The sequence below is a fragment of the Suricata suricatta genome, chromosome 10, assembly GCF_006229205.1.
Source record: "Suricata suricatta isolate VVHF042 chromosome 10, meerkat_22Aug2017_6uvM2_HiC, whole genome shotgun sequence".
NCBI lineage: Eukaryota > Metazoa > Chordata > Mammalia > Carnivora > Herpestidae > Suricata > Suricata suricatta.
In genome coordinates, this window is record NC_043709.1 from 35,227,597 (window position 1) to 35,251,785 (window position 24,189).

At 36.8% G+C, this 24,189-nt stretch overlaps 2 protein-coding genes across 4 annotated transcripts in view; one reads left to right on the forward strand and one right to left on the reverse strand.

Annotated features, from left to right (window-relative positions):
• Positions 1–17,561, reverse strand: part of METTL25 (methyltransferase like 25) — a 116,631-nt gene extending 99,070 nt beyond the window's left edge. For 2 of the 3 annotated variants that reach the window (XM_029955152.1, XM_029955151.1), the window contains exon 1: positions 17,284–17,561. In XM_029955152.1, the coding sequence (XP_029811012.1) occupies positions 17,284–17,548 (265 nt within the window). In that variant the 5' untranslated portion in view covers positions 17,549–17,561. Of the gene's footprint in view, positions 1–9,252; positions 9,356–9,713; positions 9,918–17,283 lie in introns of those variants that run through there. The other variant, XM_029955153.1, reaches the window with a different exon arrangement.
• A 97-nt stretch (positions 17,562–17,658) lies between these two features.
• On the forward strand, positions 17,659–24,175 carry CCDC59 (coiled-coil domain containing 59). Its single transcript, XM_029955154.1, has 4 exons — positions 17,659–17,893; positions 18,854–19,166; positions 21,652–21,751; positions 24,002–24,175. Exons 1-4 carry the CDS (start codon positions 17,740–17,742, stop codon positions 24,161–24,163), a joined length of 729 nt encoding a protein of 242 aa, XP_029811014.1. The 5' UTR covers positions 17,659–17,739; the 3' UTR covers positions 24,164–24,175.
• The last annotated feature ends 14 nt before the right edge of the window (positions 24,176–24,189 follow it).

The window sequence follows — 24,189 nt, forward strand, 5'->3', positions numbered from 1 at the left end:
AAACCCTGAATAAAGGATCAACAATTACAAGGTATCTTCTATGTGCAAGGTAATGACTGAACCTCAACAAAGCTATCTGAGATCCAGTTACGGAAGATGTGTCTCAGCTTTTACAAAGCACATGGACAACAAATGATCAATGAGGATTCCAGGGGCACAGAAATCCCCAGTGAGAAGTCGGAGATGCCACATAGGATATGCTTACTCAGGCCTCTACTTGTTTTTAATTCTGTCTGAGACCATCTTCTCCAGGTATTTTCATGGCTCATTCTCACTTCCTTTAGGTCTGTGCTCAAATGTCACCATTTCAAGTGAAAATTTTCCTGATAATTCTGTGTAAAACTGCAACTATATTCAACCCTTACCCTCTCTGATCTTTTTTTTTTTCCACAGTACTTAATGCCATCTGACATATTATGTACGATCCAAGAGGACACAGATTTTTATTCATTACTGATTCCTTGGATGCTTGGTACTTACGTAGGTACTCAATGAGTAAATGAAGGCGCAAGAACTAGATTTAAATTCTGTTTATCAGACTGTCTATCCCTGTGTGGCCATGAGTAATTTATTTATCTGCTCTAAGATTTGAATTATCTATAAAATGGGAGGAAAATACATATTTTATAATGTTGTTAAAGAATACACACAGACATATATGCATACAAATACATGTGAATATGTATACAAGTATTTAATGTAAGTATTTACACATAGATGTGCACACATCCACGCATACACACAAATACACATCCATGCATATACACACATACATATTAGAAGGCTGTAACTTCCACAATGGACTGAGGCTTTAATCTTTTATACTTGTTTAGTAGACTTCAAGCAAAAGTTACAGTCCATCTTGCTCTTAATACAGAGCCTAATGACCTCCATCATTAGAATGAAGGCACAACTACGGAAAGATGAGCTGCGACTTGAGACACACATAGGAGTCCAAGAGCCAACTCTGGGCTCCACATTCTAGGCAGGATGACAGCAAGAATTACTCAGTGTTGGGACACCAGTGGTTAGCACCGGGTACCACTACTGTAGGGCCAGCTTTAAAGTATTGGAGAGAATTCTAATACTAATAATATTTCTCACCAAATTTAATGTGAAATTTGGTTACAAGCTTGACTATACCTTATAGACCAGAGGTAAAGTTTCAAGTTTCTTATGTTTTAATTTTCTATGACCAAAAGTCTATTTTCAGAAAATAGCCAAAACCAAAAGATAGATCACTAGAAATCCAAAAACGTAAAACTCCATTTAAAATCATAAGTATGTAAATGCAAATGAAATAAATAGTTGTAAATATTTTCTAAGAATAAATTTTAAATATAATAAATCCAATATGATTTTAGTGCCCAAATATAAAATTAATTCCAGATTGCAAAACTTTAAAATTGGTGTTATAATTGTACAAGATACTTTACATACTGACCAGTAAGTACTTTGAAATCAATCTCTGTTCACTTATTCCTACCACAGATATCTCATTTCCTATTCGACTGTCATTTCTTAACATCACTTTAGTCTCTGCCACCCCACAGTGCCTCAACAATTGGTATCTTAGTAACTAACAGAACCATTGATCTCTTCCTGAGAAGACCAATATTTCTTTTCTACACAGTGAGCTGGACCTAGATCTCCATGCTTTCAAAAATAAAGAAGGCTTTCCAATTTGTTTTCTATTTGAGACAGGATACACAAAGAACTTTTGTCCCAGATATACTGTAATTACAAGCATAATTAATAACTAATAGGACATTTTAAAAGACTAAAATTAAGTCACACCTCTCTCTTAAAATTTTACTTTTTTCCCATTATGCATTTCATTAACTTCAGCTTAATTTCACCTGCCATTGTTAGCTAAACTCCATTACCTACACTTCAACATTAATACAAAATAAATGTGTCTATTCTACTCTTAACTCAGTTATGATCATTTGCCAAGTAGAAGGAATACGCAATAGGAATTTGCATTAAGCATGAACTTTCATCTTACATCTATCTAGTTCCTGCCATATTTCAGGCAGATCTTGTTCTTTAATTAATTTTTGTAATGGTGTTTATAATGAATAAATCAAATCAGTTTTATTCGTTAGGGGTCATTCTTCAAGGTGGCTGCAAACAGAGTGTAAACAAATAAAATGTCAACCAAAATTTTAAATTCACCATTTTGGTTTCAATAACAAAGAGGGAAGAACTGAACCTCAGTAACTGTCATTGGTGCTGCCTGGAGATACTAATCTAAGAACCTAGAGCTGAATCTGAATGGAGCTTCCCCTAACAAAAAGAGGGACTATTTCCAGCACTTGATATTATCTACATTAGCCAAATTATGGAAACAGCCTGAGTATCCATCGACTGATGAATGGATTTAAAAAAGGTGTAGTGTATACGTACAATGGAATATGAGTGTTAAAAAAGAATGGTATCCTGCCATTTGAGGCAACATGGATAGAGCTAGAAATATTATGCTAAGCGAAATATGTCAGTCAGAGAAAACTAAGTAGTGACTACCAAACAACCTGGGATTATTCTTTTTTTTTCCATTAGTAGGGAGCTATTAATTCTTAACATGAATTTTATATTTTTAAAGTTAATCTAACTTTGAAAAGATGACCCCTTTCCTCCTTAGTATTTTTTTTTTTTATTAAACAGATCCTCAGAGTTGATGGACTAAGTTACTAGGCTGGTTTTTTTAGATAATGTCCATCTAAACAAAACAAATAAATAATTTAAGGTACCAAATCATATAGGTTAGATGATTCTATTTGACAAAATATATGTTAATAATAATAAATGGTTTTAAATAAATTTCCACAATCTAAATTTAAACCTCTAATAAAAAACCCAAGATTGCTACTTATTTGCAGAATCCAAGAGACAAGAGTTACAACCACCTCACCCAGGAGAAGAATGAACCACGTATTTTATAAGAGATACTACAAAGCTGTAGTCATCAAGACAGTACAGTACTGGCACACACACAAAAACGACACATAGATCAATAGAACAGAATAGAAAACCCAGAAACAGACCCACCACTATATCGTCAACTAATCTTTGACAAAGCAGAAAAGACTACCAGTAGAAAAAAAGACAGTGTCTTCAACAAGAGGTGTTGGGAAAACTGGACAGTGATATGCAGAAGAATGAAACTGGACCATTTTCTTACACCATACCAAAATAAATCAACATGAATGAAAGACCTAATGGAGAGGAAGCCATCAAAATGCTAGAGGAATGCACAGGCAGAAACCTCTTTGATCTTGGCCGGAGTAACTTCTTAATAGACATGTCACCAAAAGCAAGTGAAATAAAAGCAAACATGAACTAATGGGATTTCATCAAGATAAACACCTTCTTCACAGCAAAGGAAACAATCAACAAAACTAAATGGCAGCCTATGTAATGGAAGAAGATATTTGCAAACAGCATATCCTATAAAGGGTTAGTATCCAAAATCTATAAAGAATTTAATAACAACCCCAAAACCACCCAGTAAAGAAACAGGTAGAAGACATGAATAGACACTTTTCCAAAGAAGATACCCAGGTGCCTAAGAGACACATGAAAAGATGCTCAACATCACTCATCATCAGGGAAACACAAATCAAAACCATGATGAGATATCACCTGTCAGAATGGCTAAACTTAACAACATAGGAAACAAGAGATATGGAGAGTTTATGGAGAAAGGAGAGCCTCTTACAGCATTGGTAGGAATTCTAACTATGCAGCCACTCTAGAGAACAGTATGGAGGTTCCTCAAGAAACCCAAAATTGGACTACCTTACGATCCAGCCATTGCACTATTATACATTTATCCAAAGGATACAAAAATACAGACTCAAAGGGGTTCATGCTCCCCAATGTTAATAGCAGCATTATCAACAGTTGCCAAATTATGGAGAGAGCCCAAATGTCCATCACCTGACGAATGGATAAAGAACATGAGGTATATATAAACAGTGGAATATTACTCAGCTGTTAAAAAAAACATATGAAATTTTGTCATTTGTAATATATTTGTAAATGACGTGGATAGGGCTATGTGAAATAAGTCGATCAGAGAAATACAAATACTGTATGATTTCACTCATATGTGGAATTTAAGAAAGAAAACAGATGAACTTATGGGAAGGGGGGCAGAAGAGAAGAGATGGCAACAAGCCACAAGACTCTTAATGATAGAGAACAAACTATGAGTTGACAGAGAGAAATGGGTGGGAGATGGGCTAGATGGGTGATGGGTGCTAAGGAGTACACCTGTTGGAATGAGCACTGGGTGTTAGATGTAAGTGATGAATCACTGAATTCTACTCCTGAAACCAATATTGTACTGTATATTAACTAAAATTTAAATTTAAAAAAGGGGAAAATTTTAAAAAGAATTAAAACTTGAAATAGAAAAAGTAAAATAAAATAACACAAAATATAAAGTCACTAAATAAATAAACAAAAAATAAACTTAAGTCAAATGCACATACCAAGTGAAAGGTGGGGTAAGGAAGATTAAAAAGAACTAACAGAATTAGAAATATTTTATACAAGTTTAAGTTTGCCAGATTAAAAATGACCCTCCTAAAACAAATAATTATTTCCAGAGAATTTAATAATGGAATTATACTTCCAAATCTGTCTTTGGTAGAAAATACTACAAAATATTAAGCAGCATTAAAGGTTTATAAATGCAGGTGTTTAAGGCAAAAGAATAGATTCACTATGTTTAGATAATGGCTTCATAATAAACAGATGCAAGGAGTAGTCAAATAAGAATAATAATCTTTGAGAAATAACTATTGATAAAGAGTCAGCTGTAGTGACATTCTGAATAAACTCCAGAAATACTGTCAGTTTTTAAATTAAAAAAAAAAGTTGTTATGGTACATTACCTAAGATGGCACAAACATTCTTAAGAAATACATAGAGAAGAATAAACCATAAATGAGGAACAGCTTGCCATGCCAGGAGGGAAAACTAGAATTTTATTGTGGAGAATGATAAAAACCTGTGAAAGTAATACAACCGAAACACACACAGCTGGACACTTTAAACTGCAAATATAAATAATAATGAAAAACGTATTTGGGAATGAAATCAACTAGTTGTAGATAAAAGAACTGTCACATAGCTGGAAATTAAATAATAATAAAAATAGATAGATAGGGGTGCCTCGGGGGCTCAGTTGGTTAAGCCTCTGACTCTTGATTTCAGCTCAGGTCATGATCTCATGGTTTGTGAGATGGAGCCCCATACTGGGCTCTGCGCTGACAGCATGGAGCCTGCTTGGGATTCTTTCTCTCTCCCCCTCTCTCTGCTCCTCCCACACTCTTGTGTGTGCTTGTATGTGCTCACATGTGTGTGTGTGTGTGCTCTCTCTCAAAATAAACTTTAGATAGATAGATAGATAGATAGATAGATAGATAGGTAGATAGATAGATAGACAGATAAAGCATTTTCCTGGGCAATGCTTAGAACATAGGACTTTCATAGACTATGTGGTCTAGAAAGTTGAATAATCTAATTATCAGACTATATCAAAAGGGAAGAAACTAGAATAAAATTCTGCTTAGAAAGGAAAACTCCATTCACCTTTCCATTTTGTTTCATATTATAATTATCAATATCTTTTATCTTTCTTATTGGAATGTGAATTTTTAAAGTCAAAGACTATGCCAAGTTCACTTTTGTCTTCAACCACAACATCTAGTACCATGTTATTCTAATAAAATCTTAAGTAATATTTGCAAGAAGTAGGATATAAGAAGTTGTAAGATGTAGAGACTACTGACTTTCCTTAACTCCATTAATGACCACAGCAAATTTTGGAGAATACTGAATTTGGAGAGGTGAGAGAAGAGATGCTCAAGGATTGCTTATCCCTTTCCTTTTCAACTGTCAGTAGGGTTAAATTCATTCCAATCGCATTTGGTCCTTATAGCCTAGAGAAGTGACCATTTGTACTACCCAAATAAAATATGTAAACTGATTCTAAAAATGTGAAGCAGTAGATAAATGGGTGAGGAGCAATGAATTTGAAATCTTAAACCTCTCTATTTGGATTTGGACCTTAAATACAGTATATCTAAAATTAAATGCATTATTTGAATTATCTGTGATTCTTTGAATTATCTTTGATTTCTCTATTTCGCTAAACCCATATAAATATCAATCACCAAGAACTACCAATTTTCTCTGTACAAATTCTGTTAAAACTATCACTTCCTTTGCATTTCCATTGCCATCATCTTGTCCCAGGCCCATCCTCAATGCTAGACTATCACAAAGGTGATTGTGCTCCATGGAAGAATGATTCCAAACAGTTTAGCAGACTAGTCTCCAGAAACTGGCTGCAATATTTTTTTCTGACTTTATTCTTAACTATTTAAAAATGGATGAATGCTTTGCTCTCTGTTCCTGTCTCCAAATGTGTTTTATAGTTTTCCATATTTACCCTTTTGCTTACACTGCTCTACCTACTGGAATGCCCCTATAGTCTATCCCTAGCTATATAAAATTTAACACATAGACAAGGAGAACCTACTCTGTGATACTCACTATACGCTAGAGACCAGAACTCATATACTAGTAAGGTTGAAAGAAGCAAGTCATTCTAATGCAACATGCTAAGTGCTCTGATAAATGTAGAAATAAAATGATATACAAATAACTATTTTTGCTATTAATGTAGTATAATTTTATCTGGGCTTTGAAAAAAGATGATAAATAAATGGATAGTTACTAGATATTTGAAGTGGGGCAAAGAGGATTGCGTGAACAAAGTAAGGGAGGGGAAAAACACGTTGGACATTAAGGGAACAAGGCAGCAGAAGTATAAGGTACATGGGCAGAGAGACAACTGCAGGAGAAGTACTGATAACACCATACCACCCTTTTCTATGTCCTCCCTTCAACTTTGGTTGAAAACATATCTTAAAACTGAGAACTAAAAAAAAAAAAAAAAAAAAAAAAAAAAACCACCCCAAAACTTGAGAACTAATACCAAATTATTTCAGCCATCTTCATAATTAAACTTGATCTGGAGTCAGATCATGTAGGAAGTTCCATCATTTATTAACTTGGATGACCCAGTAATGACTGGGCATATGTTTTTCCATCTCAAGATTCAGGTTGACTCATGTCCTCAACATGATCAGGGGTTTAACAGCAGGGACCAATAAGGTCTGGAGATAAAAAGTTTAAATCATTACATTCCCTAGAATACGAGAACTAGAAGCCACCCTAGACAACTTTTAGTCAAGTGATCCATAACTACTTTAGGTTGTCCAGAAAAAAACTCCTAAGTTCACTTTCAGGGGGTACAAGAAAACTGACTGAAAGGCACAAACTAAGAGTCATAATCTCCAGCACTTTGGGAGGCCGGGGAAATTACTTCAGATGGTGATGCTTGTTAGGGGATGAAGATAACACTTGAAGATGTTAAGGGAGCTTTTTGGCCACACAGAGATATGCAACAGAACAGCCAGATCTGATTTTCTTTCAAGAGAAACTACAATTCCAGATTTATGTGTGTTCGTGTGCATATGCATATGTTAAATCTATCAATTTTGAAATGTTGGCTAAAAAAACCCCACTTATTGGTCACGTAAGACATTTTGATAAGCCGTGTGAGACTGGAGACAGCTATTTTCCATCTTAGGCACTGAGGAACACCCCAGTTATTTCTTAGATGAGTAAACTAAGGCCTACAGTTAAATGTCTGTTCAAGACACACAGCTAATCAGACTTAGAAATGGATTATCCAGATCTTCTGACTGAGTCCAGTTTGCCTCTATCTAAGGAGAGTAGAATATAGAGAATATTAATAATATTTATTAAATGCCTACTCATATGGTAGGTTTTAACATATATCTTAATTATTTTTATTTTATTTTATTTATTTATTTTTTAATGTTTTATTTATTTTTGATACAGAGAGAGACAGAGCATGAGAGGGGGAGGGGCAGAGAGAGAAGGAGACACAGAATCTGAAGCAGGCTCCAGGCTCTGAGCTAGCTGTCAGCACAGAGCCCGATGTGGGACTCGAACCCACGAACGTGAGATCTGACCTAGGCCGAAGCCGGAGGCTTAACCAACTGAGCCACCCAGGCGCCCCTCTTAATTATTTTTAAACAGCACCTACAGGAAGGAACTATGATTCCCATTTTTCATATGGGAAAATAAGGTTCAAAAGCTGAACCAACTTGCACAAAATTATACAGCGCAGCATTAAAGTATCAGAGCTAGGATTCGAAACTAAATGGATGACCACAAAACCCATATTCTTTTCATGCTGGCTCCTATTCGCTTACATTAACAGTAAGGTTCCACCTGAAGAGGAGACTGGTGGTAAGGTCAGAAGGTGAAGGATTTTATTTTGCAGGAAATGTAGACCTACTGATAGCTTTTGAGCAGACGAAGGACAGGACCAGAAGGATGATTCTGGAAGACAATTGGAGAGCAGTATGAATGGAAAGGCAACTGGAATATAGAGTCTGAAGGCAAGAATAACAGTTCAGAGTTATTGCTAAAACTCTGCTGCAAGACTTAAAAAGGAGGAAACTAGACTTATTTGTTAGAGCAATGGGAAAGAGCAGATGAAAGAGAAATTGAAGAAGAGTTGACAGATTAAGAGCCTGAGGAACAGGAAGAATGTTAATGCCATTTATAAAGAAGCCCTTTAACCACCGAGGTGATGAGGTGATAAAACAAAAATAAAGGCAGACCCTAGCAGTTATGAAGCCATGTAGGCAAGCAGGGTTTGGGTTTCGTGTGTGTGTGGTTTTTTTGTAAACCAGGCAAAGAATCTAAATCATGATAGACCATAAAGACAGGCTACTGTTAACTGCAAGTTTTCAGTGAAAGGTTAATGATTTGACAAAATTTATATAAACAACATAAAATGAATATCTAAACAAAGAGAAGGCATTCAAAGTTATTCTGACCAGCTAAACATAAGCATAATTTAAATGGAATGAGGGAAAAAAGGGGTGAAATGTAATAATGAGAGGAATCTTCATGAACTTTCTTGTACTGAGCATCTTAATTATGGAAAGATATGGGGCCTCCAGGTTTAAAACCTCAGGAGGATGTATTAAAAACTAGAATATAAATTCAAGTTCTAAATGGTCTCATCTAAAAGGAACAATCTAAAAGCACTTTCTATATATCAAAAAAGCAAAGAACAGTGACAAATTACTCTGGGTTCCAAGATTTGTTTGCTTTGTTGCTCTCCCTTACTTATAATTACAGCAGTAACCCAGGAACAGGGCTGACACTTGCCACTATCTTCTGGTGTCATGTTATTTCCATACTTGAGGTCTCCTAGAAAGATCCAGAAAAACTGAAAAAGCGAAAACACAGTTCAGAGAAATACATAAGTGAATGAATAAAAGTTGAATACAACAGAGTAAAACAGATGACACTAATTACTTCTGTTTCCTCATTTTCTATTTCAAACACATTTTCTGGCTTTGTGTGTTTTAAGTTAAATGTGAACACAATGTCAATACACCACAATCACCACCACCACCACCACCACCACTAAAAACTACTTAGGATGGCCAAGAAGAAATGTAATCTATTAAGATGCAATAAAAATAATTTAAGAGAAAGCTCAACAAAATAATAACCTATTATAGGCATACACTTTCTGCGTTGGTCAATTAAAATGACAGTAAATTAAATACACAGATGCTCACCAAAACGAACCAATTCTCAGCATCCAATCCTGGGAAGGATTGTTTGAGTGACAGTAATAAGAAACAGGAGAAGTAGCATATGGCCTCAAGAAGCTGGAAGTACAGAGTCCAGAGAGGCCCTGGAGGCTCGCTCAGGCAGGGTCTTAGATCAGCCCTGGGCTCTGGCAGTCACTCAGGACAGCTTTGCATGCACAGAAACTGGATTTCCTGGGAGCTAAATAGGTTTTTCCCCCAATAGATCCTAAACAAAGTTACAAGAAATAAAAATATAAATTTATTAATACACACTGATAAATATAACAATAACCCATATCATTCAATTGCTAGGATATAGTCTTAATTTTAAAACTACAAATAGAACAATTAAGACATACATTCTTAAAGAAAATTTTAATCAAGCTTGATAACTAGTTGAGTTGTCTCTGTGATCTAGATCTATTTCTACTTCATAAAATATTTTGGTTGCCCTAACTCAGAATATCATTTTCTTCTTGGTTTTTTTGGAAGTTTTCTAGACATTGTGAAAACCAATAAACTTTCGAAGACCAAGAGATGATTCATTTGCAAATGTTAGAGATTTATACCTTTAGTCATTACTTCCCAATGTCACAGCCTAGTTCCCTTGAAGGGGGGAACAAAATCTTATCTCTTGAGATGAGATAGAGGAAACCCCTGTGTCCTGAGTCAGCAAAGCATTTAAAAGCTAGGTGCTTTGTTCTGCAGATGGTTAACCTTACCCATACATGTAATGACTTTTAGAAATTTTAACCTGATGTGATGCCTGTCTTGAGGCATCTTATTGTAGCGTATTATACATACGGGTATCTTACCGTAATTTGCAATGTATAGAATGAAGTACAACATTTTCACATAGGGAAAAAATAGTTACTGACTTCTATCTCCTCAAATTAAGATGCTTGGACCAAATCATACATAAAACAAAAAAAAAATAAACATCGTATAGACGGAGATCACACCAGAATCTAGTTCACTACCACATTTCAAGGGGTACCTTAAGTAACACTCATTACAGATCTATGCTTCACTCATTCAGTCTTAAAGAATAATTTACTTTACTCATCTATATGCCAGAAACTGCTCAAGGTGCTGAGGAGAACAGTGAAAAAAGCAAACACTGTACTTGGTTTGTATATAGCTAATAATGTAGTTGCAACTACAGACAAGCCAGTGGACAATGACAATAGTGTGACATTTGTTAATATGGCAGAGAATGCAGATTGTTACAGGGGGCATTCACATATCCAGAAGTTCCTGACAATTTATTTCTTTTGAGAAAGACTTAATTATACCATCACCACTATCAGTACCATCACCATGACCATCATCATCATTTATTAGCCACAATTTACTGTACCCAAGCTCTATTGTGTTTATTGGATTTCCAGTTCTATGTTAGGTACTATAGTATATCATCTTTAATCTTTATGACAACTCTGCAAAACAGGTAAAATTTTACTTCTGAGAAAGAAAAAGAAAAGCTGTGACAGACAGATGTCTGCTCAAAAGTGCCTGACACTGACATACAAGTCACAGTCACCTCTACTGAATACAAAAAGTGTCACAGTACACCAATATTAGACAAGGTCTGTGACCATGACAACTCTATAATCACGTCTGAGCACAGACAAAATCAAGAGCATTGTGCAAACATGAAAATTTCTGTGCACATGGTAAGAAATGAGGCCTCATGCCAACAGTCAGCACCAACCAGCCACCAGTGTGAGGGAGACATGATGGAGGCAAATCCACCAGCCTCAATCCAGCCTTCAGCAACTATGGCTCAGCCAACATCTTGACTGTAACTTCATGCAACCCTGAACCAGATCCACTGAGTTAATCTGCTCCTAGAATTCCTGGCTGGCAGAAACTGTGTGAGCTTATGTAGCTTTAAGTCGCTTGTTTTGCAGCAATATATGACATTAATATAATTGTGTCAGTATGTGTGTACTTTTCCAGTTAAAAAATTATGAGATAGGTCATTTAATGAAATATTCACTAATGCTATATCTTCCTTTAATTTTTAGAAATTATTCTTATTTTCATTTAGGTCTTTGAATATACTTAATAATAGCTACTTAAATCTAACACCTGAGTTCAACAAGCATCATCTCCTATTAAGTCATTCTTTTCCTCCTGGGTCATACTTTTCTTCAATTCTTCGAACATAGCTACTTAAATCCAACATCAGTGCTCACTTGGAATTCGTTTCTTAAGTATGAATCACACTTTCCTGTTTCTTTGCACATCTAGTGGTTTGGATTAAAAAGCGGAATTGCAGGTAATTTGTTGTAGTGGATCTATTTTGTTTTTCTAAAGGTTTTGTTATGGTTGAAATTAACTCGTCTGGACTCCAACTGTGAAATCTATCTCCCTTCAGTGTGAAGCAGCAGATGTCTCTGCTCCATTGCTGATTTATGAGCCTGCCCCCTGAGCGTATCCCTGAACTGGTGCAGTGTAGCAGTCAAAGCTTTGGGTAGATTTCACAGATTGTGGGGTTCACCCTCTCTATGGTTATCTTTGTTTCCAGGGCTCCCCAGCCTAAATTTCCACTTGCGCTACTAGCCGAGTTCTGCCTTTAGAATCCATGAATTCAATCAAGCTCCTGATGTTTGCCATCCAAGCTGTGTGCACTCTGGGAAACATACTCTTTCAAAGGTGCGGTAAATTTACAAACCTTGTCAGAAGCTCTCTTTCAAAGGTTTACCACCCTCTAGTTTTGCCAGCAATTTTGCTAGACTCTGCCTGTGACCTCTAAACTTACAAGTCATCCAGGGATTTTGCAGAGCTTAGAGCTTAGATCTCAGCCCTTTCTGTCCTGCTTCCAGAATATACCCCTTAAATTTCCATCTGCTCTGATCTCTGAATTTTATCATCACACCTTGGTCTGGTATGGATGCAGCTTTCCACTGCCAGACCTAGGGGGGCTTGCAGCACAAAAGAAAGCAAGAAAGCCATGAACACCCAGTTCTTACCAAACCAGTAGAACCTCCTATAGTAAAGTCTTTTCAACTACCTTTTATCATTTTCCCCAACCTTCCAGTAGTTGTTTTTTTAATAATCTGGCCACTGTTTATCATTCTTATTTGCTATAGAAACTATGTGATCTCTTCATGTTGCCATTACCTGAAATTATTTTATTAGCCTCCTATCTTGTCTCTTGCTTCCATCCTCCCGTTCTAATAGCCTCTTCTCCACACAGAAGCAAGTTATCCCTTTGAAACATAAATCATATATCATCCCCCCCACACACAAAATCTTTTATGTTGTTAAAGAAAGAGCGCACAGGAAGGGGAAGGGCAGGAGGAGAGAGAGAAAGAATCTTAAGCAGATTCCATGCTCAGTGTGGAGCTCTGTGCGTGCTCAATACCACGACCCCAGAATGATGGCCCAAGCAGTACAGCCTACAAACTCCTATATAAAGTTACCCCAGGCCACCTCTAAAATCTTATCTTTTACCAGTCTCACCTGGACCATTCTTCTGTGCTTTCCACACACCTAGAATACTCCAGCTTGGTACCTGTTCCTCACTCGGCCTAAAACACTCTTCCTCCTTTTAGCTGCATGACAGGCTTTCTCCAAGTTTCTGTTCAAATTTTATCTTGCTAGAGAAGACTTCTCTAATCATCCAATCTAAAATAGCATTTCTCTTCACCATACCATCCATCATCTTTACTTCCCCTTCCATGCTTTGCTTTTCCCTATTGTGTTTACTGCCACTAGATCTCATTTATGTTTATATATATATATATATATATATATATATATATATACACACACCACATATACACTGGGTTTACTATGTATCCATCCTCACTTAAACATCAGCTCCAGGTGGCAAGAACTTTGTTGCATTCAGTATCATAACGGTAGGGCCTAGAAAAAAAAACTGGTAGGTAGAACGTGCTCAATAAACATTAGTCAAATAAGTGAGTGGTTTAAGTGCCACTTTTTTTTAGGCATTATTGTATTAACTCACATTACTTTCATTGTACCCCATCAAAAAGGCACTATAATTACCCTTATTATAGATAAGAAACCAAAGTACAAATAGTTGAAGTCCAAGTTAACAAAACTAATAAAAAGTAGAGGCAGGTCTTGAACCCTGGCAGTCCTGTCTGCGAAGCCCATTGCACTAGTCTGCTCTGGCTGTCCTAACAAAATATCACAGACTGAGTAGCTTAAACAACAGAAATTTATTTTCTCACAGTTCTGGAAGCTGAAGGATGGAAGTGATGGCAGGGTTGGTTCCTGGGGAAACTTCTTTCCTTGGCTTTGCAGATGGCTGCATTCTGTGTCCCCTTGTAGTTTTTCTGTATGTGTGCCCTCCTGATGTCTCTTCTTCTTCCTGTTAGATTAGGGTTCCACCCTTACTGACCTCATTTAATCTTAACTGCCTTCTAGAAGGCCCTATCTTCAAATACAGTCACAATGGGGGGTTAAGATTCTAACATATGAATCCATAACATTTGTAACTTATGTCCATAAAATATAGTTATTTTTAATATCTTTTCTTTTTATTTTAGAGAATTAAGTTTTGTTCTCTAATTGTTTTTAGATAGACAGGAAAAAACCTTCAGGACTCAGATCAGGCCATAACATCACCTAGCAAGAGAAATCTACTAAAATAGCTACCCTGAGGATCTTCAGAAACAACTTGAGTCTTATAAAATACCAAACAATGGGCCAAACATCTGTTGGTGTGCTTTTACACACTGTGCATTCACTCAGTGAAGCTCTGGGAATTGTGTGTGTTTGTAACTCCTCATACAGAATCAGCAGAAAACCCCAGTTTATGTGAGTCCCTGATGGAAATCCTTTCCAGTCTTCTTGGTCCTCCTTAAACACACCATGCATGCTCCCGCATCAGGGCCTTTGCACTTCCTGTTCTCACTGTCTGGAATGCTTTACCTCAGAGAGCTTCATGACTCATTTTTTCCCTTTCTAGGTTTCTTTTCCAGAGATATCTACATGAATTCTTGCTGGAACAACCTATTTAAAATTGCAAACGGGGGTGCCGGGGTGGCTCAGTCGGTTGAGCGCTAGCTTCGACTCAGGTCATGATCTCGCGGTTCATGGGTTCAAGCCCTGTGTCAAGCTCTGTGCTGACAGCTAGCTCAGAGCCTGGAGCCTGCTTCGGATTCTGTGTCTCCTTCTCTTTCTGACCCTCCCCTGCTCATGCTGTCTCTCTCTCTCTCAAAATTAAATAAAGTATTAAAAAAATAAAATAAATAAAATTGCAAACAAACTTTCCTCTTGCACTTCATCTATATATTCCTCGCTTCTCTACTTGATTTTTCTGTGGCATTAAAAGTTGTCTCTCTTCCCTCTACAATGCAAGCAAGATGAAGGTAGGGGGTGTTGTTTATTTTATTTGCTGTTATTTCCCTACCTCCTAGAAAAAGTGTGCCACACAGTAGACACTAAGTAAGTGTTTGCCGTGAGAATGAACAAACTTCTCCAAGGTTACAGAGCTAGTAAGTGGTAGAACTCAAATTTGAATCACATCTGATACAGAAGTCTAAAAATTTAACAGGTAAAATTATACTGTACATAGCCATGTGATGAAAGGTTAAATAAGATACAAATAGGGTCAAAAGAGCAAAAGCTACTCTTCTCTGACACAAACAACTGACCTCACGAAGTGATAAAGAGAACGTCCACCTTTTATCTTAGGATGAACAAAAATTGGTCGTAAGGTTTTCCCCAAAGATGGCAGTATGTTATTCCGAGCCCAAGAGAATGAGGAGGTGGTGTTGCTCATTTACTCATTCATTCACTTGCCAAATATTTATTAACCAACCACTTATAGTGACTGAGCACAACAGTTAACAAAACAATTCTCACATTCTTAAAGGGGAAAACAGCAGAAACAAAACAAAAACTAAGGAACATAGTCGTGTCATAAAAATGTTGCCTTTGATAATAAACAGCCTTTGTTAAGTCACTCTTAGAAAATCAGAGTAAACTTTTATCACAGTGAAGCCTTCAGATAACCCAGGTTTGAATCTCCACTGCTGTGACTCTGATAACCTACTTCAGTTGCAATTGCACAAAGAAGGGAAAACAGAACCCATCTTGTAAGCCTGTTAAAAATGTTGAGATAATATTCAAGAAAACACTTAACACATATCGAATAATCCTATTATTATTAGGATATGCAAACAATCTAATTCTTCTATTGTGTGAAAACCTTTAAGAAAGTCTTGGGTTTCATGTTTAATTGCCATTTCTTTTCTCTTTTGGGAAGCTACCATTAGTCATTCATTCATTCATTCATTCAACAAATGTACACCGAGCATTTAAGGCATGTTACTAGGTGAGTACTGGATATTGTGAGAGCAAACTGAAGAGATGAATAACTTTTGAACAATAAACAGTAACTTCAAAGAAACCAATATTTACCAAGTCCTATTACAGGAGGACCCTCTGGTGGTACTTTGTATTTCGGAGAATCCTTAGTGAATAAAGTTCACTACTACGGGCAAGGTTAGGAAAGCCTAGTAGCAAAACAGAAGGAATTCCAGAGCCTGATGGCGTCCTGTCATCACTAAACTTCTAAAATATACTCACGTTAGTAGAATCTAAGTTTCTAGAAGGCAAGAAATCCCAGAGCCTACAAAAATTCACAGCACATAGTAGATACTTTATGAACAATTTTCAAGTGAACTGGTACATATTCCAGGTCTCCACTACTATCATCCTATTCGATGGTACATCATGTTTCTTGTGCTACAGAAATGGCATTCTAACTGGCCTCTCAGCTTTTGCTCCAATAGTCTGTTCTTCAGATAATTATTAAAATTATTTTTTTCAAGTATAACTTGCATTAAGTCCCTATATTGACCAAATGGCTCCAAAGGTTTCCCATCACACTGAAAATCCACTATCTTTCTAAAGACTGGAGATCCCTGCGTGGTCCGGCCCCTGACTACCTCCCTGACCACATCTGCCATTTTTCTATGTCTGGCTCTAGTCACTCAGGCTTTTTTCCAAAACCTCAGCCAGCCCCCGCTCCTTAGTGCCTCTCCGACTCTTGCGGTTCCTGAAATCCTTTTCTGTGGTTCACCGCAGGCTGGCGCCTTCTCTTACTTCTAACCACCTAAATTAAAGCAGTCTCTTCACACAAACGCTATCACATCTTTTAAAAATTTTTTTTCTTGGCCATTATCATTATTTGAAATTATCTTGATGTATTTCATTAGGGGATGATTTATCTTCTGCCCTTTCCACGCGGAATCTAAAAGCATTGTTCGTCCTGTTTCCCTCCATTCAAAATACTGTTTAATTACTCAAAGTAGAAGCGCTCAGGAACGACTTCCTATCTCTTTACATTGGGAAACACACAAGCACCAAAGGACCAGAGCGATATCCCGGAAGAACTTACGTGGCCCACCCCGCCACGAACGTGACCCCACTTCCGCTGCCCAGAAGCGCGTGCCTCTGCCCGCCCCACCGAACACCTGTTTCCGCTCTTCTTCCGCTAGGGAGACACTCGCTTGGGCCCGACAGTCTCTCGGACGCCAGCCCACCCCGCCCACCTGCCATTCACCTGATCCTGTATCGGCTTCCACCAGGGGGCGCGCCTCGGAGGGCCGAGCCTCCGCCTCTGTCTCCGCCGCTGACCTCCCCAACACCCCCAGCACGGTCTCCGGGGGCTGGTCGACCAGTTGCTTCCACACGGACTCAGTGTAGAAGTCCACCGTATGTGCATTAGAAATGCACAGAGCTTGTCTCAGGAACTGCAGCAGCCCCTGCAACTTGGCACGCAACGTGGACAAGTCCTGGGTCACTGGGAGCGGAAAAGAAGTCGCCATGACGCTCACCCTCCCGGGCTGTAGGTGGCGCAAATGTAGCCGCAAGGCGAGGGCTCGGTCGCAAGTAACGCAGACGGGATGATTAGATCACCGATCTGGACTCTAGTTGGGTGATTGATTGCTTTTGTCTCATGACGTACTTTAACAGCGTCCGTTGTGATTTTTTTTCCTGGCGACTTGGTTAGTGTGCCATGGCGCCGGTAAGGCCGGCGGCTGCGTGGCCGGCAGGGAATTTGGAGTCGCGTAGCGATGGAGTTTCTCCGGTCCGATTCAGGAATAAGAATGTGAAGCAGAGGACGTGGCGATCTAATCATCCGCAAGCCTTCGTGGGAAGCGTTCGCGAGGGTACGTAAGAAGGCAGCCTTTTACAAGTCCCCAGGCCTGCAAAATCTTGGGATCTGACACCCGCCGTAGCAGGGAAGAAGGCTTTAGGAAGTAGACTCAGTTCTGCTTGGGGCAGAGGCAGCCATTCCTAAACCCGCCGATGCCACGGGCTTCCCATAGCTCTGGATGGGAAGATGGGGCGGTGTTGCTAATTCTGAATCTGTAAACGTTTCCCCCGACTTAACCCCATTCAGGGTTGTTTTTCTTAATTTTTTTTTCTGTGAAACGGTAAGCAGAGCATCTATGGGTCCGTTTCTGCATGTATTACGGTAAAGGATATAGCGGAAGATGGGTCCGGAAATGTACTGCCCCAAACCCTTGTCGGTTACAAATAACCCAGAGTGTTTTTAAACCGTTTTCTTTTATTGATTTTCCTGAATTTCGCTTTAGTTTGTGTTTTTATTTTGTCTTACTGTCTGCAGATTTCCTCAAATCCCATTTGGAATGTATAAGTTAAAGTTCAGTTTTCTCGAAATTGCTAGCTGTACAGAGCATACCATCCTCTCTCTTGTACAGAATTTCTTTCAAAAATAAGTCATACAGTGTTTTTCTAAAGTAAAATAATTGATGTGAGTTTTTTCTAAAACTATTGAAGACCTAGAGTGTTTTAGATGAAATAAGGAATTTATTTTGATTTGGGGTATTGTCAGTTGGAGTTACGCAACATTAGTCATTTTCTCTTCTTTGAGATTATTGAGTGTGCATGGCTAATGTTAGCCTAGTCGTTTTGCAAAGAACCAAATGCTATTCATTCAATTCCCTTAAACTTGTTTTCTTGAAATGACTTTTTAAAGCAAAACAATGTAATTCTAGCTTCTGAATGTGATGATGTAAAAAGTTTTCCATTTTAAATGAATAGCTACGTTTTTCATGCAACTTATTTTTCTGAGAAAGTAATTTATGACTGTTATTCCTCAATAGGACAAGGCTTTGCATTCCGAAGAAAACTGAAGATTCAGCAAAATTACAAAAAATTGCTGTGGAGGGAAAAGAAGGCTCAAACCTTACAGGAATCCCAGTTCATAGATCGATACCCTGATCATCTAAAACATCTTTATTTAGCTGAAGAGGAAAGACTCAGGAAGCAAAGAAGAAAGGTTGAACAGCCTTTGTCAAAAGAACAAGTTGATCAGTCTTTGCCAAAAGAACAATGTAGCATTGCCCAAGCTTTGTCTGAAGAATCTTGTAGTTCGGAGCAGCCTCAATCAAAAGAACAACATAGTGTAAGAATAAAGTATGTATTTTTTTTTTCAAATCCTTTATTATAGATATAAGTAATGTTTTGTGAAAGATTATAGGACAGTTTGAAGAATTGGAATTTTTCTTATTTAAGGCATTTTAGAAATCACAGTGAATAATGTGAAAATATTTTCAGGGAAGCCTTCTTTTTATCTTAAATGACTGAATTAGGCTAGTTTATGTTAATGGAAGAAGTTGAAACTAAAAGATCTGGGTTTGGGATTTCAGCCTCAAGTACATTTAATTTTTTTGGACCCTGGTACACTCTTATTAGTAATACATGTTTTAAGAAACCAACGACTACTTTGAGAGATACTGTAATATTGTGGTTAACGTCAGACTCTGGAGCTGGACTTAACATATGGGCGCCTCTTCTCTGAGATAGAAATGATAATAATGAAGTACGTAATTCAGAGCTGCCGTTTGTTCACCTCCAGAATGGATTATTCCCACAGACTCTGTGTATCCCTGACCCATCTCATGGTGTTGGTGAAGACTGGTTTATTTATATCAGGTATTTAAAAAGGTGTGTGATATGTAAACGTCCCACATAGGTGGTAACTGCTGCCGTTACTACTATTCTAGATTTTTTTTCCCCCAGGGGACATATAGACTTGGTTGCAATTAAGAAATAAATGGCATGGCTGTATAACACTTTGGTTTTAAAAGAGTTAACTTTCTCTATGCATACCTCAAGTTAAAATGTGCTAAAGCCTAAACCAGCACAGAACCCAACTGTAACTTGGGACTCATAACTTTTTAGTTCACTAAAATACTGTTCTTTAAAGTAGTTAGTATGTGGAGTGCTCACTGCCTCTCTCTTTGGGGCGCCTGACCAGCTCAGTTGGTGGAGTGTGTGACTTCTTGGTCTCAGGCTTGTCAGTTCAAGCGCCACATTGGGTGTAGAGATTGCTTAAAATTGTTAACTATTTGCGGTAAAAGTAGCAGGAAATAAGATCCCAGGAAAAAGTGTAATTGAAAATAGAAACAGAGACACTAAAATTTCAATTTTGTTAGTAGGCATGTGCATCATATTATTGAAAAATGGATGTATAGGTCTGGCAAATCTAGAAATGCAGGTCTCAGGCATTCTTGGTAATAGATGAGGTAAGGAGGGTTAAACCATGAGACAAAATATGAAGGTAAAAGTCCTACTGTTCAAGATTTCTTAACTCTGAGGTCAAAGCATGAGAAAGTTATTGAAGAAGTTAAAAAAGATCTGTCATAATTGGAGAAAGGGGAATACAGAAACAGTGAAGTCAGTGGAGGACAGTTGTACAAAGTACAGATTGGTCATCTATCAAAGACTGGAAAGTCCAAGAAAAACAAGGACTTTAAGAACAAGTCTTTGGTTTTATGGTTTAGGTAATCATAGGTGTCTTTGAAGAGATTTTCAATAGATAGTCCTTAATAACTTGGATATGACTACCTAAAGAATGGAGACTAAGAAGAAAAACACTTGGGGGAAAACCTGGTGCAAGACAGAAAAACATGATCAGGAGAGAATGAAATTTTCGAAAGTAGTGAATGGTCAATTCAGGGAGACCGAGTAATGCCCATTGGACTCAATCATCATATTTGGCTAGAAGGCCATATTTGACACGGATCGTTTCATTGAAGAGAGCAAATACCCAATTGCTAGGAGTTAAGGAGTGAATGTGAAAAAATAAGTGACTGTAATGTGACATCTGTAGCCTATTTTCTTTCTGTTCTTTCTAGGTATTTGACTATGAAAGGACGAGGAATAAGACTGATACTTAGAATACATAGGATCTGGTGATGAGTGATTTATGCATCTGTTCAAGAAAGGAACTGTTGACATATATTTTATTGTAGTTGTGAATTGGCATAGTGAAAAATTGAGACCGAGAAAAGGAAGATTAATTACTGAATCAAAAAGCTTGAGAAATGAGCAGAATCAGAGCCTAAGTAGTTGAATTAGATTAGAGTGGGACATTAGAGGGGGGAGAAGTACTTTAATATAGAACAGTTCTAAATGGGATCTAGGTTCAAGGTATGGTCATTCATGACTGAATAGATGAGGTAGAGACAAGTTGATCAAAGCACTTTTGGATTAAAGTTTATGTACACACAACTTCTGTAACACCCTTCAATTTAATGCGGTTTTTTTTTCCTACTGTCATTTCTTTCATTCTTGTGTTGCTTTCTTGTTTGTTTGTTAACATTTTAGGATCTTTCAAAGCTTTCTGTATTGTCCCTGGTGGAAACATTTCTTAAAGAGTCTCTATAATTACTTATAATTTTTAATTACATTTTGAAAGCTATAACTGTATTTTTAGTATGTTGTTTGGACATTCTGCTACTAAGATTGATGTCCTCTTTTTTCCAACCTCTCTTCCTTGCTCTATCAATTGGCATCAGTAAGATTTTACTATGCAAGTACTATATTTGACATACTTGTCATAATTTTGGCTACATCATTTTTAATCCTTTGATTTCTATATCTTTGTCTTAAAAAGCTCCATTACTATTCCAAAGAAAAAGAAAAAGAAAACATCAAATCAAAAAGCGCAGGAAGAATATGAACAAGTACAAGCTGAGCGTGCCGCTAAGAAACAAGTAAGATCTTTTAAAATATTTAAATTTTTTAAAAAATTCTAAATGTATACGTAAAGCTGTGCTTCTTAGTATGTGCACATAGTATGTTTTCTGTAAATTGCTGTTGAATAAATGAGTGGTTGGAGCAGAGCTGGAGAACTTTAACAGATTCCTCGATCATTTCTATTATCCTTGAGAAAGATTACTAGTAGGTCAAGTGTAGGATCTTAAAGATACTGCTTATAGGTTAATAATATGAGCATCTGGGACAGCATTTTTTAAGAGTATGATCCAGGAACTTGCACTTTTAACAAGTGTCTTGAGATTTTTTATGTATAATAAAATTTGATATCTACTGATCTTAGAAAAATAGATTATTATAAATTTACATTGAAACAAATAAAACAGGGAGGTGTTAGAATAAAATATTTATTTTCTCTAAAGAGTTGATCTTGCCTGTTAAAAGCTTCCTAGATTAGCTTAGCAAAAAATTACCACTCTTTATTGTCATTCAGAAGCCCAAAATTATAAGTCTTTTTTCAAATGAGAACAACAAAATTATCCACAGCTTCAACAAAATTGTTCTGTTTAATCTGTGGTTTTTATTTTTTTGCATTGAAGCTATATTAATCTATCACTTTAAAAAGGATAGCACATCAATCTTAAACTACTTCAAAGATGGCACTGCCATAAAATTTCCATTATGTCTTAGTTTTAGCATTTGTAATTAAGAAACCTGAAATTTACAGTGTACAATTCTTCCAGTTATTTGTAAACTGATGGTAGACTAGGATGAAGCAGAAACATTCCTCTGTGGAATTACTGCACATTTGTTTCATAGTTTTTGTTACATCATGCTCTTTTCTAACCAGCCAGCTTCTGTTATTATCTGTCACCTTTGGAAAGAGTATACCAGATAAAGTGAGGATAACTATAGTATAAAACACTTAGTATCTTTTTGAAATCTTCTGTGTGTGTGTGTGTGTGTGTATACACACACATATACATATATATATATATACACACACCCATATACATATATACACACACACATATATATATGTATATATACACTAGGACTTCATAGTCATGAAAATTTACAGTCTCTTAGAATTTATGGATATCAGATTTCAGGAAAAAATCCACACCAATCCATGAGAAATCAAAACTAAGTGCATTAATTAAATAAGCACCTATAATAGATGGTAAGACTTCAGTTTTTTTTTTTGTTTGTTTGTTTTACTTTGTTTAGAGAAATTCCATACGGGTGAACTAGCCTGCATATACCTAAATTCACAAATGAGTTCCAAATCTTTTGTGCTTCTTGAGGTGAATGAAGTACTGTACCATAGGAGAACATAAGTTTTAGTGCTTAATCAGACTTTGAATTCACAGGGTCTAGATAGGAGACTTAGCTCTACAGGGAATTTGGGATTTGGGACAAGTCATTTTCCATGTCATGGAGTATCACTTCCTCATCCATAAGATGAAGATAATAGTCTAGAATGAAAGTTTTGTAAGAATGGAATATGCTGTGATATGAAACCACTGTGATCATTGTGTCATCATACACGTACAGGCTGTGTCATTTGGGTGCTTTATGTGTTACCGGGAAATTGAGAAACAGCACATGGATTGCATTTTTTAAGAACTTTTGTTTAACGTTTGTAAGAGTAGTGTGCATTTCAAGTGTTGCTTTTCAGGTTTACATATAAATATGAATTATTTTTCTTAGGCTCAAATGAATTTGCGTCTTTATCCTAGCAAATCTAATGAGCATAATTCTTAATCACAATCATAATGCCTAGCAGTGTTTTGTCTAGTGTATAGTCAGTAAATGTTTCCTGAATTAAATCCGTCAGATGGCAAATTAAATAGAATACCAGATATTCTGCAAGTGAAGATTTTTGTATTAAATGGAATAGGTAATCTCTAAAGTCTCTTCTAACTCTTCAGCAGATCTAATTAAATGATGAAATCTTCAGCAGATCTAATTAAACGATGAAATCTTACATAAATATGCCTTCTTTCCTCTGTGCTCTAATTTTAGATATAGCCAAAGAATTAAAAATGTCTGATATGTGTTAATTTGTTCAGAGCTTTACAGAGTAAAGGCAGAGGGGATATTACTTCAGTGACAGGTAGCACCTCTCATTTTGCAAAATCTAAGACAAGCCTAAGTGTCTGCATGGTAATAGCTATTTCAGCACAATGACTGAACGATATCTACTGTTTGTTACTAATGGAAATTGCATATGTTAATAATTGTAGGAATTTGAGAAGAGAAAACAGGAGAGAGAAGAAGCTCAAAGGCTCTATAAAAAGAAGAAAATGGAAGTATTCAAAATATTGAGCAAAAAGACTAAAAAGGGCCAACCAAACTTGAATCTACAAATGGAGTATCTTCTTAAAAAAATACAAGAAACAAACTAAAGCATACATGTTTTTAATTAAGAGTT